Below are 14,506 nucleotides of genomic sequence, written 5' to 3'. Positions count from 1 at the left end.
ACACTGCAATTTAAGAACCTGTGACTTTAACAGATGGAGAGGATCTACAGGATCATCCTGGATTTTAGCCATTAAAACAAAAAAAAAAAGTTGAGGGGTGACTGGCTGGCTCAGTCAGAGCATGCAACTCTTGATCTCAGGGGTCAGCAGTTCAAGCCCCATGTTGGGGGTAGAGTTTACTTAATAGTAAAAAAACAAAAAAAAAAAAAAAAAAAAAAAAGAAAGTTAAAACTATTCTCCTACATAGGCTTTATCTCCAGGGAGTTTTTTCTTTGGTTTTGTTTTGTTTTTAAAGAATAGAAAATAACACTTTCTAAATGCTTGAGTTCTTGAGCCTCTTAACCAGTACTTACAGATTGGTCATACGTTTCTACTTTTAAGTAGGCTCCACACCCAGCATGGAGCCCAACAAGGGCTTACAGACTTGAGCAGAGATCAAGAGTCAGATGCTTAACCGACTGAGCCACCCAGGCGCCCTGATGGTCATAGATTTCTAAAAACAAATATTCTATCACAGACAGGGTCAAAGGTCCCTTCTTGCTTTTCACTTATCTATAGTAGCCACAAAACCTCCCTGCTGTTACTCATGCCCAAGCTTCAACTTCCTAGTCTGCATTTTAAGCACCAAATCTCAGAATACTCAGCATACCTATAACAGCAGGGCTGGGGTTTCTAAGATGAGTAAGGAAAGCCAACTTTTAGATCCCAATCCAGAAAAGCAGTGACAGTCATCCACCCTCAGTCAGCCAACCTCTGTTGTCTATTTCAGCAAGTATTTAGCCCAAAGGTATCTGTTAGTCACTTCAATCTTAAGTAGTTTCAAGGAACATCTTTTGTCACCTCAGGTGATGGGCATTTCTAAGGAGACACAGGGAAGCAAAGAAAGCACAGGAAACCTTTTCAGAAGGCACAGACTTCTTAGAAGTTATTTTAAATTGGCTTATCACCATTAAAGACACAGTATCAGCTCTCCCAGCATGAAGGACACCCTCTGGGACACTGCAAAAACCCCAGTGACTGTCATTCACAGGCCTCAGAATCTCCTGAGGTCTACGCCCTTGCTTCTGCTACTACCAGCTGTACAGAACAGATATATAGTGTTTAAAAGAAAAGTGAAAGGAGGAGAGGTTTATAGTCACAGATATGCACGTATTTTCACACATACAGACTTGAAAATTCAGAGAGTATTTTTCTAGAAGGATGGCCAAGAAAGTGGCCACAACAGATGCTTCTGGTGAAGACTAGGGAACTGTGGTTCTGGGTGACCCACTTTTTTCTTCTAGTTTTTATTTTGTGATATATTATTTTTCAATTAAAACCTGGTTTCATAGAACATCATTTACTCTATAGCTCCACTATGGACTTCTGCTACACAGAGAATAATTTCTGCTAGTAGATTCAGTAAATGAATGAAACAAAATTAAGAGACACCACTTTCCTTAACTTATGGATACCCTTAACTGACAGCCAACAAGTGGATGAGAAGAGGAGGACCTGAGAGGTAGGATGGAACTACTAACACCAGGAGGAAGAAACTAGACACATTGGATTAAGAATCGATTGCATGAATTAGTTATAACTATCCTGCTTATATCCAGTTTTGAGGCAACAAAAGACCTTGTGTGGTATAACCATTCCCGATGTCCAAGCAATATATTTGATGTCAGAAAAGCAGAAAAACATACCCTAACTTCTAAAATTTTATTTCAAGTTTATATTACTGCACCTTACTGAATCATACATGGAATTGTTTTCCAAAACAGTTCAAAACACTTCATTTTTAATTTATCCGATTGACAGCACTGTCAGCATTTCGGTCTTATACTTTCTATCCAGAACTTAATAAGAAGGAAATGATCTCTAAATGATTTTTATAAGAACTACCAGTAAACCAAAAAAATTGTGAGAAGTTATTTTTTTAATGTTTATTTTTGAGAGAGACACAGTGCAAGCAGGGGAGGGGCAGAGAGAGAGGGACACACAGAATCTGAATGAAGCAGGCTCCAGGCTCTGAGCTGTCAGCACAGAGCCCAATACGGGGCTCAAACCCCACCCCCATGAGGTCTTGACCTGAGCCAAAGTCAGATGCTTAACTGGCTGAGTCACCCAGGCACCCCTCTGAGTGATCATTTAAATACACTAGGGTCTCTACAATTTCAAGGATTTCTTTTTTTTTTTTTTTAATGTTTTATTTATTTTTGAGACAGAGAGAGACAGAGCATGAACGGGGGAGGGGCAGAGAGAGAGGGACACACAGAATTGGAAGCAGGCTCCAGGCTCTGAGCCATCAGCCCCGAGCCCGACGCGGGGCTCGAACTCACGGACGGTGAGATCGTGACCTGAGCCGAAGTCGGCCGCCCAACCGACTGAGCCACCCAGGCGCCCCTCAAGGATTTCTTTAGTCCATCCACTTGCAAAGCAGAGAGAACTTTCGCTGTTTTGTTTAGCATTTTAGAAATTAAAACAACATCAACAACAACAACTCTGGTTTGAAGTCTTATTCAGTTGCATTACTACAGCTTTCCTCTGTAGCTATAGCTTTGCATCTGTGGAATCAAAATTACATGCTAGGTATATACACTGAGCAGTAAACGTACACATGGCTCAATACTTCAGGGCTCTGCCATAACTTTCCCAGCCATATCCCAACTCACCTCTCTTTGATCTCTGCCTACCATATCCCCATCAGCATATCTCGTACTACTGGTAACATTCTTCATTTTCCACCTTGTATTATCAACATATGATACTTATCTTCGTTTGCCTTGTTACCACCACACCTATATATTCTAAGCTCCAGGAGACAGGCACTTAGTAACCTCTGTATTTTAATGCTTTGTGGATTCAATTAAAAATAAAGGTTACCTTTATGTACAAACTCTGGAGCAACATTCAGGCTGAAAAATACTTTGGATCTCATTTAACCCAGTGGTTTCCAAACATCTATCAATAATAGATGACAGGCCAGGGATATAAGGGAAAGGTAAAATTCACAATATACAGACCCTAGCCCAAATCTACAGAAGTGGGGCCCAGAATCTCTGGTTGTTTTAAAGGTCTCCAGGTGATTCTGAGATGCACCAGGTTTGGGAATCATTGGTCTCGTCTACCAAACACATATTACATATGGAGAAACTGAAGCCCAAGGAGATCGAAGACTTGCCCAAAGTTGAATAGCAAAGTAAACAGAAGAGCATGAACATCAGCAGAGGACAATGATGAAATGGAAACCACCTGGCAGAGTTCAGAATGAACTAAAAGATAAGCATTAACTAGATCATCATCCTAGACCATCTTTCTATCACTGAATGTAGCAACTGCTGAATAGCTTTTTTTAAAATATGGGGTTTTTTTTTTAAATAAATTTTTTAAGTATGTACCTCAGAATATTGGCCTAAGGAGTACTAGGCGGGAAAAAAAAAGGGGGGGGGGGTAAGTTCCACAGTCAAGTAAACATAGGGAATGAGAAACACCAAGTTTTTTAAATGTTTAGTGGACTTCTTAGAGCCTTTAATATGTAATTATGAGTATACAAAACACATCTCCTCCAAAGTTATCCGACAACTGAAGACACTTTCTATAATAGTATTTCAAGAGATTAGTATTCCTTGGAACACATTTTAAGGAAATTCTAGCTTAACCAGAAACTAAGTTTCTAATCTTCGAATTGAACTGGAGGAAGGGGCTAAATATTTTTCACCTTTATGTTCCCAACATCAAATACAATACTGGACTCATAGTGAGCACTCAGATAAATGGACTCCTTCAGCAAAAATTGGTTAAAAGTAATCAGGCACAGGTTTATTTGGTGGGTAAACAAGTTAAAAAGTTGGATTACAATAAGTCTCACCCAACTCCAGAATTATAAAACATTTAATACCTGGCATTGACCTAGATGTTTACATAAATTATTTCATTTATACTTAAGTCTTTTATGGTAGCTCCTAGCAACACTATTTTACAGGTGAACAGAAACCAAGCAGCCAATAACTTGCCCAAAGTCTCAAAGAAGTGGCACTCCCAAACACTGAGCTATATTGTCATTCAATGCTTCTAGACAGGGGCAGGGAGGGGGCGGGGGCAGAGTTTAAGGATAGGCACAGAGGAGTTAAGCATGACAACCTCATAGAGGGTTATCCAGAAAAAAGTACATACATGCTTATGCTAGCAAAGCTTAAGAAAAAGGTCCCTTTTTCTTAAAATGCAAGAAATATGAATGGTTAAAAAAAAAAAAAAAAAAAAAAACACTTTATAAAAGCTCAGAATAGGCCAACAAATGCCCAGTCTGGCTGGTGTTGGTCACTGACTCAAGAAGTATCCACCTAAGGGGTGCCCAAGTGGCTCAGTCGGTTAAGTGACCAACTCATGGTTTCAGCTCAGGTCATGATCTCACTGTTCAGGAGTTCGAGCCCCATGTTGGGCTCTGCATCTGGCAGCATGAAGCTTGCTTGGGAGCTTAAGTCAGACTCTTAACCCACTGAGCCACCCAGGAGCCTCTATATTTAAAAATTCTTAAATGGGATTTAAAAAATATTGGCACCCGGGTGGCTCAGTCGGTTGAGCGTCCGGCTTCGGCTCGGGACAGGACCTCACGGCTCAGTGAGTTCGAGCACCACATCGCGCTCTGTGCCGACGGCTCAGAGCCTGGAGCCTGCTTCGGATTCTGTGTCTCCCTCTCTATCTTCCCCTAACTCACTCGTATTCTCTCTCTCAAAAATAAATAAACATTAAAAAAATGCTTTTTTAAATATTGGCAAGTGTTGATAATTGTTGAAGCTGGACACCTGGGAGGTATTATACTATTTTCTTCCACATGTATTTAAATATTCCATAATAAAAAGTTAAAAATGAAAAAAAATTACTGCATACCAACTGCTAGTCCCTGCCTAGAGCAGTTCTCAAATTTATGGCAAAGACAGGCAGTAAATCAACAGTTATTCAGTTTGTAAGATTTATGGAAGCTAAGAAAAGAGGCAAGGAACCTTGAGGTGGGCATGGGGATGGGGGGGGAGGGGGATCTCTGGGTATGGACTTCTAAGTAAAAGTGCTTTAATTAATTAAAAAAGGAAGCTTTTAGACTGAGGTTGTTCTAATACTTCGGCAGCCTATGTAAGCAAACCAAAATCTACACCTGCAAATGCCTCAAGAATACAAAACCTAGAGACAACCAATCACAAACCACCAACCAGGCTTTCCTAAACAATGCAAAAGAATTGTGCTTTGCTTCCACATCTCTTCTGTAAAAACCCTGCCCCTCACTCCCTATACTCCTAGGAGTGTAGAACACTCCTAATCACTTCTGTTTTGGCACTGCTCAATTCCAGTCGATTTTGCTCAAGTAAACTTTTAGGATTTTTAATATGCTTCAATTCATCTATTAACACAGTTAATAGAGAAAGACAAGGGGAAAGATTCCCAGGGAAAGGGAAGAACAATGCATAAAAGTCATAGGGAACTGAAAATATTCTCACATTTTGGACAGGCCATGGAAGAGATCTACCATTCCCTAAATTAAGGAAGTCTTCAAAATACCTATCATGCCCACAATGCTCTCCACTGGGACTCCTTAACCACTGTTCACCTGCCTTTGTACACATGCCCTACAGGCTGGACCAGAGAGAGCCCCTGATCCACAGGTTCATGGGTCCTGTCCCACCTGTTCTGTACCCAGACTTGCCAACACAGAGACTCACTCTCAGGGAAGTCAATTTTGAGACAGAATGGGGCACAGAAAGTAGACAGGTAACAAAACAAGACAGAGATGAGGCAATAAGAACCTTAAAGGCACAGAAATCAAAAGGCTGAAAGGCATTAACCAGTCAAGACAAGAAAGCGGGGTAGAGGGAGGAAGAGATTGATTGATTGAAATGGAAGGTCAAGGACAGACTTGTTCTTGGTTCTCCAAGTCTAAAGCTACTGCTTTCACCTGGACAGCATGAATGATTGTACAGTTGTCCATGGAACCTGAACGTCCAGCTGCAGAGGCTATCCTGAGCTTCTTTACCTCCCTATACATCCTCATATAAACAAACCCACACATACAAGTTGCCTAAGATAATCCAAGTGTCTCCATCTCCTGCTATCTGCAAGAGCCTTTCATGTCTACTCAGGATGGTTGGAGTGGTGGGAAGGAGTGAGGGAAGGCAAACAGACCAGCCGTTAGCCTCTGAAGTGGCAGGGGAGAAGTGTGATTGGCCACTGCCCAGGGATTCAGACTTTAGGATTAGCCACATGCCAACCTCAGGGGATTTCCAGCACAGAAATCAACAGTTTTATTCATTTCTAACCCTCCTGACAGCAATGAGGTCTATAAGGCAGCTGATTAGATTCTCCCACTTCTCAAAGTCTTTTGAGTTTTTTGTAAAAATAAATGAAGCTGATGTTCATGAGGGATAAGCATATATATTGATTGTAATATATTTAGAACTTATCAGAAGGTACTATGCAATTCCAGAAAATACCATCATATTCAACTTACAAAATACGTATGAGGAAAACATAGCAAATGAATGGTAAATTGGGTTTCTACTTTATAAAACACAAGTCAAATATCATTCCTCTGCTGAAAAACATTTGAGTTCTTTTCACTGCTCACATAACAAAATCCATACAGCTTCAAGGATGTTTGTAGTCTCATCTACATCTTCAGCTCCTACTGTATCTACCATTTACTTATCAGACTTTCATGGAGCAGCTAAACTATCTAGCCACCCTAGGGACAATATTTAAAAAAAAAAAAAAAAAAAAAAAAACAAGTCCCAGCCCCTCCTCCCACCTCCCCACCACTGCTGCCCTGGAAGACAGGAGTAACTAAATTCAATTCAGTGTGTCAACGTAATGTTAAAATCATGCAATAGTGGGTATTACACCTAATCTAGACTGACAAATTTACAAGGAAGGCTTCTTGGAGGAGGTCACAGTTGAGATCGGAGAGGTGAATGGGAGTGATCAGAAATGAGAACAGCACAAGAAAAAAAGCATAGAGAAATGAACAGTTAAGTATTCTGGAATATAGAGGGGATGGTTAGAAGAGATTGGAGCAGTAAGCACAGGACAAGACTTAAGAGGGAGGACGGAATGGAGACATTGTTTAGCTGGTGGGGTATTTGTGTTCTCCCTCCAAAATTCAAATGGGGACTCCCCAAAGGGGATGGCATTAGTAGTAGGGCCTTTGGAAGTTACTTAAGCCTTGAGGGTAGACCTTATGATCAGGATTAGTGCCTTATCCGAAGTTCCAGAGAGACTACCAGCTCCTCCCACCATGGGAGGACACAGTAAGGAGGTCCCAGCAATGAACTAAAAAAGGGACCCTCACCATAAGGTGCTCATGCACCAGCTTTTAGAACTGTGAGCAAGAGATTTATGTTGTTTAAAAGCTACACGGTGATATGGTTATAGCAGCCAGCAAGGAATAAGGCAGGAAGTAACTGGGAACGCTGAAGGTTTCTAATAGGTATGATCAGACCATCAAAATATTACAATAGAAGATGGGCAGGATCAGGAATATCATTTTCAGGGTGCCTCTTTAGCCTCAGCATTGTAATAATCTAGCAGTAACAAATGTCAATACCCTCCAACCAAAGACCACCAGCATTTTTCACCTCTAGTTTATTGTTCTTGGCATCAAGGGACACAGCATGCCTTGAGGCACCATGGAGGGGTCTGAGTAAGAAGATGCTAGAAAGGATCTGGACTCCTGTGAGGTGATTTGCGAGCAGCTCCAAGGAAACAGGAGACTGCTCTAGATAGGGTGCCATCAAGAAGTAGGGCGATTCTAGGACTATTTTAGTAAACCTATCACTAAGGTGGGAGAAGTTATCAAAGATAAAGCTAGGATTATTAAAGGAGCAGCAATCATTTAGATCAGTCACCTGGTCTGGGGGGGCAGTAGGATACCTGGTGATTTTTGTGGTTTGAAAAATGTTCATGTTTTGTTTTCTGTCCAGGTATGATGACAGAGTAGTCTTATGATTAGAGAGCAGTCTTTTAAGTAGTGTTTGTTTTTGTTTTTTAAGTAATCTCTACATGCAACCCCCGAGATCAAGTCACATGCTCTACCAACTAAGCCAATCAGCCAGATGCCCCCAGAGTGGTCTTATTTTTTACTTGACCCATAAGTCACAGAATGGTCTTATCCAATTTTGATGTTCTAGGAAATCATTTATGCCCGACAGGAGAACACCAAGGCCTACCTGTGAGAGTCAGGCCAGCTCCCAGACAGCAGGGACTGCTTTTCTCACTCTTACACTCCTATTTAGATCTGTTGGACTGGCTTCAGAGTCCTCACAGCTCAATGGTAAAATTCACACTGAATTCCTAGTTCCTTCATTTTGTGTTGTGGTTCCTAGGAGGGACTGTAAGTCAGTCAGTGAACCCCATTTTGCTTTCGTCTTCCTGGATTTCCCATTCATGAAACAGAAAGACATGGTTCCATGTTGGGATGAGCACTGGGTGTTGTACGGAAACCAATTTGACAATAAATTTCATATTAAAATAAATAAAAAAGAAAGACATGGTTCCACTTGCCAGTTATCTGCATTGCTGGGAAATTATAAAGTCTGCAGTGCAGTTCATGTTCTCCAGATGTGCCACATAAATACAGAATATTGACTTTCACAAGAGCTCAGTGCTGATGCCAGCAAGTTGAAAAAAAGCAGTTTCTGGGAAGCTTCACAAGGCAGCTTCACTAACTCAACTAGGAAGCAATTCTGCTTGTAAACAAAGTCTTCAACTTCATAATTTCTGGAATTTTTAGAGATGCAAGAATTAGATAAAAATAAATCTTAGCTTCCCAGTTTCCATACTTTGCCCTCTTACTCCCCTCCACCTTCAAGATATGAGGGATGCTCCTCACTCCTACCTCCATCAAAAGCTAGTCTTTCTTGGGGCGCTGGGTGGCTCAGTCAGTTAAGTGTCCAACTTCGGCCCAGGTCAGGATCTCACGGTTTGTCGGTTTGAGCCCCTCATCAGGCTCTCCGCTGACAGTTCAGAGCCTGGAGCCTGCTTCAGATTCTGAGTCTCCCACTCTCTGCCCCTCCTCCACTTGTATTCATTCTCTCTCTCTCTCTCTCTCTCTCTCTGTCACACACACACACACACACACACACACACACACACACACACACAAAATCAATAAACTAGTCTTTCTTCACACTGCAATATGAAAAAATTAACATCTATAGAAGATATCAGTATTATAACTAGTACTAAAGCTTCATACTAAAGCTACAGGATTTTAAGTACGGTGAGGATTCATTATTCAATGAATATTTGAGCTCTGTCTTGGATACAACTATAGGCCCTTTGGGGCTAGGTCTGTAAATAGACAAAATCCTTGCCTTTGTGGAGCTTATATTCTACATAGGAGAGGAAAAAGACAAGTAAGTTCAATATACATAGGATGTTAGTATCAGGGAAAATTAAGGAAGGAAAGGAACAGGGATGCTGTCATTTTAAATGGGATGATCAGTACCAGGCTCACTGATAAGGTGACATTTGAGCAGACTAAGAGAAACAACATTCTGCAAAAAGAGGTTCTGGTAAAGACAACAACCCTAAGGCTCCAGAGTTCAAGGAACAGCTAGGAAGTCAGATTGGCTGGAGCAGAAGGAACAATGATATTAGAGAGGTATCAGGGCCCATAGCCCATAAGGTTTCGGCTTTTGCTGTAAGTGAGATGGGGAGCTATCAGAGTTTTGAACAGATAGAAGTGATACAGAATGTGCCTCACGGGAGGCAACTTTTGAGATTTACTATAGAAATGGGGTAACAGATGAGATGGGACAGGTGAAAAGGTAAGGATTGCTTTGTTGAGAGGAATAACAGAATTGCAGGTTGCATAAATAGCTTGAAATTAAAATCACAATTCTTGAAACTAAAATCTGATCTTCCCAAGAATACTGCTTTACTGGCTTGCTTTACATAATTGAGAAGTTACATTTGCTTGACCCATTCATTCAATGATTTAGTAACATATATATGTACAAATATAACCAAATCAAAGGAAATTATTTCTGAGATTTGTAAGGAAACTAAGGTTTTGGTTTCTGGAAATGTAAGGTATCTAACTACAAAACTGATTTCTCTAAATGCTTGTTCAGATTACCTTTCTCCAATCTTTCCACATAATAGAGAATTAAGAAAACAGGTCATGGAATAAACTATTGTCAAACAATCACAGTGGTCAAATATTCAAAATGCCCCTTCAACAAATTTTATGACTAAAGCTCAGGAGTTTAATGATCAACTCCTTTATATAACCTGAGTATTTTAAAAGATGGTATTAAACCTTTTGTAAAAGTATCCCTGCATTTACAGAAGTGAACTGCTCTTTTAGGCAAGATTTACTTTTCTCTTTTTATTGAATTGCTCATTTAGTTGTTTAGAAAAAAATATCAGCTGAAAGGGATTTCTGCATAATTGGCCATCTGTTTCAAGGTAATGATCACAGACTGCAGCCTACAAGTGATTCATAGCTTAGATTCATAATTTCCTTAGCTTCCTCCTTCAGAGACCTTGAAATAGGTGAAATCCAAATTAGTTTCACAACAGCATTTTTTTTTTGAGACAATATTTTTGTGGGTAAGTCTGAGGCTTTAAAATAAGTTCTTCTGGGTTTGCATTTGGAATTTGAATGCAGTTACCAAGATCCTCATAGCTGCCATGTAATGGACTTGGAACCAGGAAACCTGCATTCAAATCCTGGTTCTGCCCAATACCAGCTCAGTGACTCTGGGCAAGCTACTTAACCTCTCAAAGCCTCATTTAACTTAACTATGAAAAGAACCCTTACGCCATTGCTATGGTGAGTATGGAATGACCACACTGTAGACTTGCATGCCTAGCACAGCCATGGGCATGTTATGAACTCCCAGTAAATCTGCCACACCTGAAATCAGGTCAGGCCTAGTCCTTCCTTTTCCCCCTCCTTAAAGAAGGTTCAACTTTTTATACAGTGCTATTTATAACCTTATAGCCACCTCTCTAGGAAAAAGGCAGGACTTCAGAGTTAATCGTTGAAAAAAAGGGGGTAATTTTTTGTTTTGTTCCCCCTGACCACTCGAAAGTTTATACTATGATTTCCCCCTTGAGGGCAGGGGGAAAGGAGATGGGAAATGGGAGCTCACCATAGTGCATTTTAATAAATTACTTGTTTCAAAATGAACTATGGAGATATTTAGGATATACTATACTATGATGACCAGTATTTTATCCTGGATATACTTAACTATTCTTAATCCAAATGGAAAACTCACATTAATGTTGGCTGTATACATAAAGTAACATATTTGGAATTAGAAAAATAAATCAACTTTGATATAGCAGGTTTAGATTATCTTGGAATTTTATCTAATTCAGTGCATTTGAAACTGAAAACACTGAAAATGACTGCCAACCTGTCAGACACCCTGGAAAACTTGGGAAGCAATACAGCAATAGAGGTTTGTGGAATTTGGAGTCAGGAGACATACACATACACCTGGGTGTAAACCCAGGCTCCACTACTTCGTGTAATTTTGAAAAGTTTGAGAACCTAAACACCTGTTTCTTCTCTGAAGCAGTGATGATAGTAATATTTTTCAGGAATTAAGTGGATTAAATAAAGTCATGCATCTTGAGCTTTCAATATTGATAACGAAGACTATTAATGCAAAGCAACTAAATCTACAGTTCCTGGATACAGGAGAGACATTTAAAGTTGTCAGTTAAATATGCTAACAAGCTTACTTAGCTTAGAAACCAGAAGATCCAAGTTTAAGTAACATCCCAGGTTTTTTTTCTTGTTAGTTATGTGACCTTGCAAAGACCCAATCACTTTGTACTTAGCTCCTCACCTATTAGGTATTAGTAATATTAGTTACAATTTGTTAAGCATAGACCATGTACCATGCAGTCTGATAAGTTTATTATATAGGAACTCCATCTTTTTAAGGTTATTTTTGAAAGAGAGAACGTGTGCATGAATAGGGAGAGGCAAAGAGAGAGGGAGACAGGAGACGGAGAATCCCAAGCAGGTTCCACGATGCCAGTGCAGAGCCCAACACGGAACTCGATCTCATGACCCCAGGATCATTATCTGAGCCAAAATCAAGAGTCCAACGCTTAACCAGTGGAGCCACTCAGATGTCCCCAAACCCCAGTCTTTACAACGCTTCAAGGTAGATGCTACCTGATTTTTAAGATTTTACTTTTATCTCCACACCCAGTGTGGGATTTGAACTCCTAATCCAGAGATCAAGAGTCGCCTGCTCAACCAACTGAGCCAGCCAGACATTCCTGTTCTCATCTGTTTTATACATGGCTGAAAGGGAGGGAAATTAAACTTGTTCGAAGCCACACAGCCAGTAAGTAGTAGAACCTGGACTCACATCCAAATCCTGTCCTTGGCTACCCAATGAACTACCTGTGCCACCTGCCTCTCCTAAAGGACTTTGTTCTTGTGAAAGGGCTTTTCGAAATTGAAATATCCTTAAAATATTGTTACTATTCTAAATCAATATAAATAATTCACAAAATGGGTTTGTGATTTGCCCCTCGGCTCCTGGGAAACCTGAAAGAACAAAAGGTTACACTTCAAGCGCTCTTTCATCTCCCCTTGGAAGTTTGCCGTGACCTCAATTTTACTTGAACAGGTCTGATAAACAACATTAAACAACAGAAATCCAAATGCACCTCTGTGCCATTCAAAGGCAGCTCTCTATCCTCCCTGGAGTCCAGGGCAACATCTCGCGCTCTTCCTCGAAATGCGGACAAAATATTTTTTTTGCGCTCACTTACATTTGCACTTCGCGGGAGGAAGCATAAAATAGCCCCATAAACATCCACATAAACTAGTGCTTTCTGAATCACGCCCACGGCCAACTCCAGCTCCAGGCGCGCAGGCAGCCACTCTAATTAAAGCAAGTTGCAGCCCCTTTTCAAAAATATGGTGCAAAATTTTGAGCTGATTTTCCCTCTGAAAGTTGTGTTAACTAGTCCCAAGTAGTTAGCTATAATACTCTCTAGTTATCCACCCTTGGCACAACAAATTCCTTGGGGACGCCACCAAAGGGATTCTGGTGTTTGGTGCTGACACCTGTGGGGCTAAGGGGACCTCGGTTTGCTATCACCTGGAAGGTACTTATCTCTCCACTCCTCAATCTGGGAGATCCTCAGCGTGACCCTCTCCCGACTGCATAGGAAGGAGAGTAAAGTCCAGATGCAGTCGAGGGTGTCAACTTGCCCAGCCGGAACTCCACTCTGGGGAGGCGCTTACGCCCCGAACGGCTAACTCTGGGACAAGTAAAGCATATTCACTTACCTGAGGAAGAAAGGTCGCCCCCGGTTTCCCAAAAGCCAGGGGCCTGAGGAATGTGACCTTCTCGGGGCTGGGACTTACCTTTCCCCTCCCGCGAGGCCCTCTCAGTGCCCCACCAGCGCTGCAGGTGGACTCCATGCCGGGCTCAACACCCAGGCGCCCCGCCAGCCGGGGCCAATTTAAGCCGGTGCGGCACGTGGGAGACGCGGGGGGCGCGCGGGAGCGCGCGCGCGCGCCAAGCTGAGCCGGAGCACCTGGTCCTTACCTCCGACGCCGAAATCTCGAACACTGCCGCGATCTTGGCGTAGAGCTCCTGGATGCTGGAGAAATTCTCCACTCGGCCCGTGGCGCTGCCGTGCGCCAGCTGCGTGTGGAAAACCAGCTTGTGTGTCGGAACCGGGGGGTCCGGAAGTCTGCCTCCGCTCGCGCCCGCCTGCTCGCCCTTCACCAGCCGGGCGGTCTCCTTGGACTTGGTTTTCATCTTTCTCCGCAGCCCCAGGGGCATCTTGCCTAGCCAAGGGCGGGAGCCCACCTGTACTGCCAACCGCCGCCTCCCCGGCTGGATGCCGCGGACTTTGAGCTCAGGCCACGGGGCTCCGCGCAGGTAAAAGTCGCCGCTGGGCCAATGGCAGAGGTGCTTCCGCCTGGCCGCGCCGGGTCAGCGGCCCCCTCCTTCCTCGCGAGGAGAGGCACCTGGGCCGCAGCGGCCACCTGCCCTCCCAACGCGGGGATCTGGAGACAGGAAAAGTTGGGCCCATTCCCGATTTTCATCTACCGGCTTCTCTCCCCGCCTTTTAAAAAATGCCAAGATTTCCGTAAAAGCCTTGGGATGCTGAAGCTACAGAACACATCTTAGAATGCAAACACGCTGGCCTTTCTGGTAGGACCTCACACAGGACTGGGCCATTGGGGATAGGGAATTAGGTAGAAGTCAGCTTTCATCGGCCTTCTCTGAGCCTCACACCCTGCGGGGCCGAGTTGGAAGGGAAAGTTTTGAGATTGGTGCCGCATTAAATTCATAGTCAAACTCTCTCAGCCGGGCCTCGGCGCCTCTCAGTAACCCTTTTTATCCCCCACCCCCATCCCCACCCCCACCCCCTCCGGCAGTTTTCTCTCGCAAAGGTTCAGCGCTCTTCCCAAATCATGTGCTCCACTCCCGCTTCTGGGTCTGTGCAGAGCACCCTGCCTCTCACTCTGCAGAGAAAAACT

At 42.6% G+C, this 14,506-nt stretch overlaps 1 protein-coding gene across 1 annotated transcript in view; it reads right to left on the bottom strand.

The window, feature by feature from the left end:
* Positions 1-13,907, bottom strand: part of GIPC2 (GIPC PDZ domain containing family member 2) — an 81,177-nt gene extending 67,270 nt beyond the window's left edge. Inside the window, exon 1 of the mRNA XM_043575368.1 lies at positions 13,563-13,907. Within this exon, the coding sequence (XP_043431303.1) occupies positions 13,563-13,802 (240 nt within the window). The 5' untranslated portion in view covers positions 13,803-13,907. The remainder of the gene's footprint in view (positions 1-13,562) is intronic.
* Between the last annotated feature and the right edge of the window lie 599 nt (positions 13,908-14,506).

The sequence above is a fragment of the Prionailurus bengalensis genome, chromosome C1, assembly GCF_016509475.1.
Source record: "Prionailurus bengalensis isolate Pbe53 chromosome C1, Fcat_Pben_1.1_paternal_pri, whole genome shotgun sequence".
In the NCBI taxonomy this organism is placed as follows: Eukaryota; Metazoa; Chordata; class Mammalia; order Carnivora; family Felidae; genus Prionailurus; species Prionailurus bengalensis.
The sequence above is the reverse complement of the archived record's forward strand: the minus strand, read 5'-3'. Positions and strand labels throughout refer to the sequence as shown.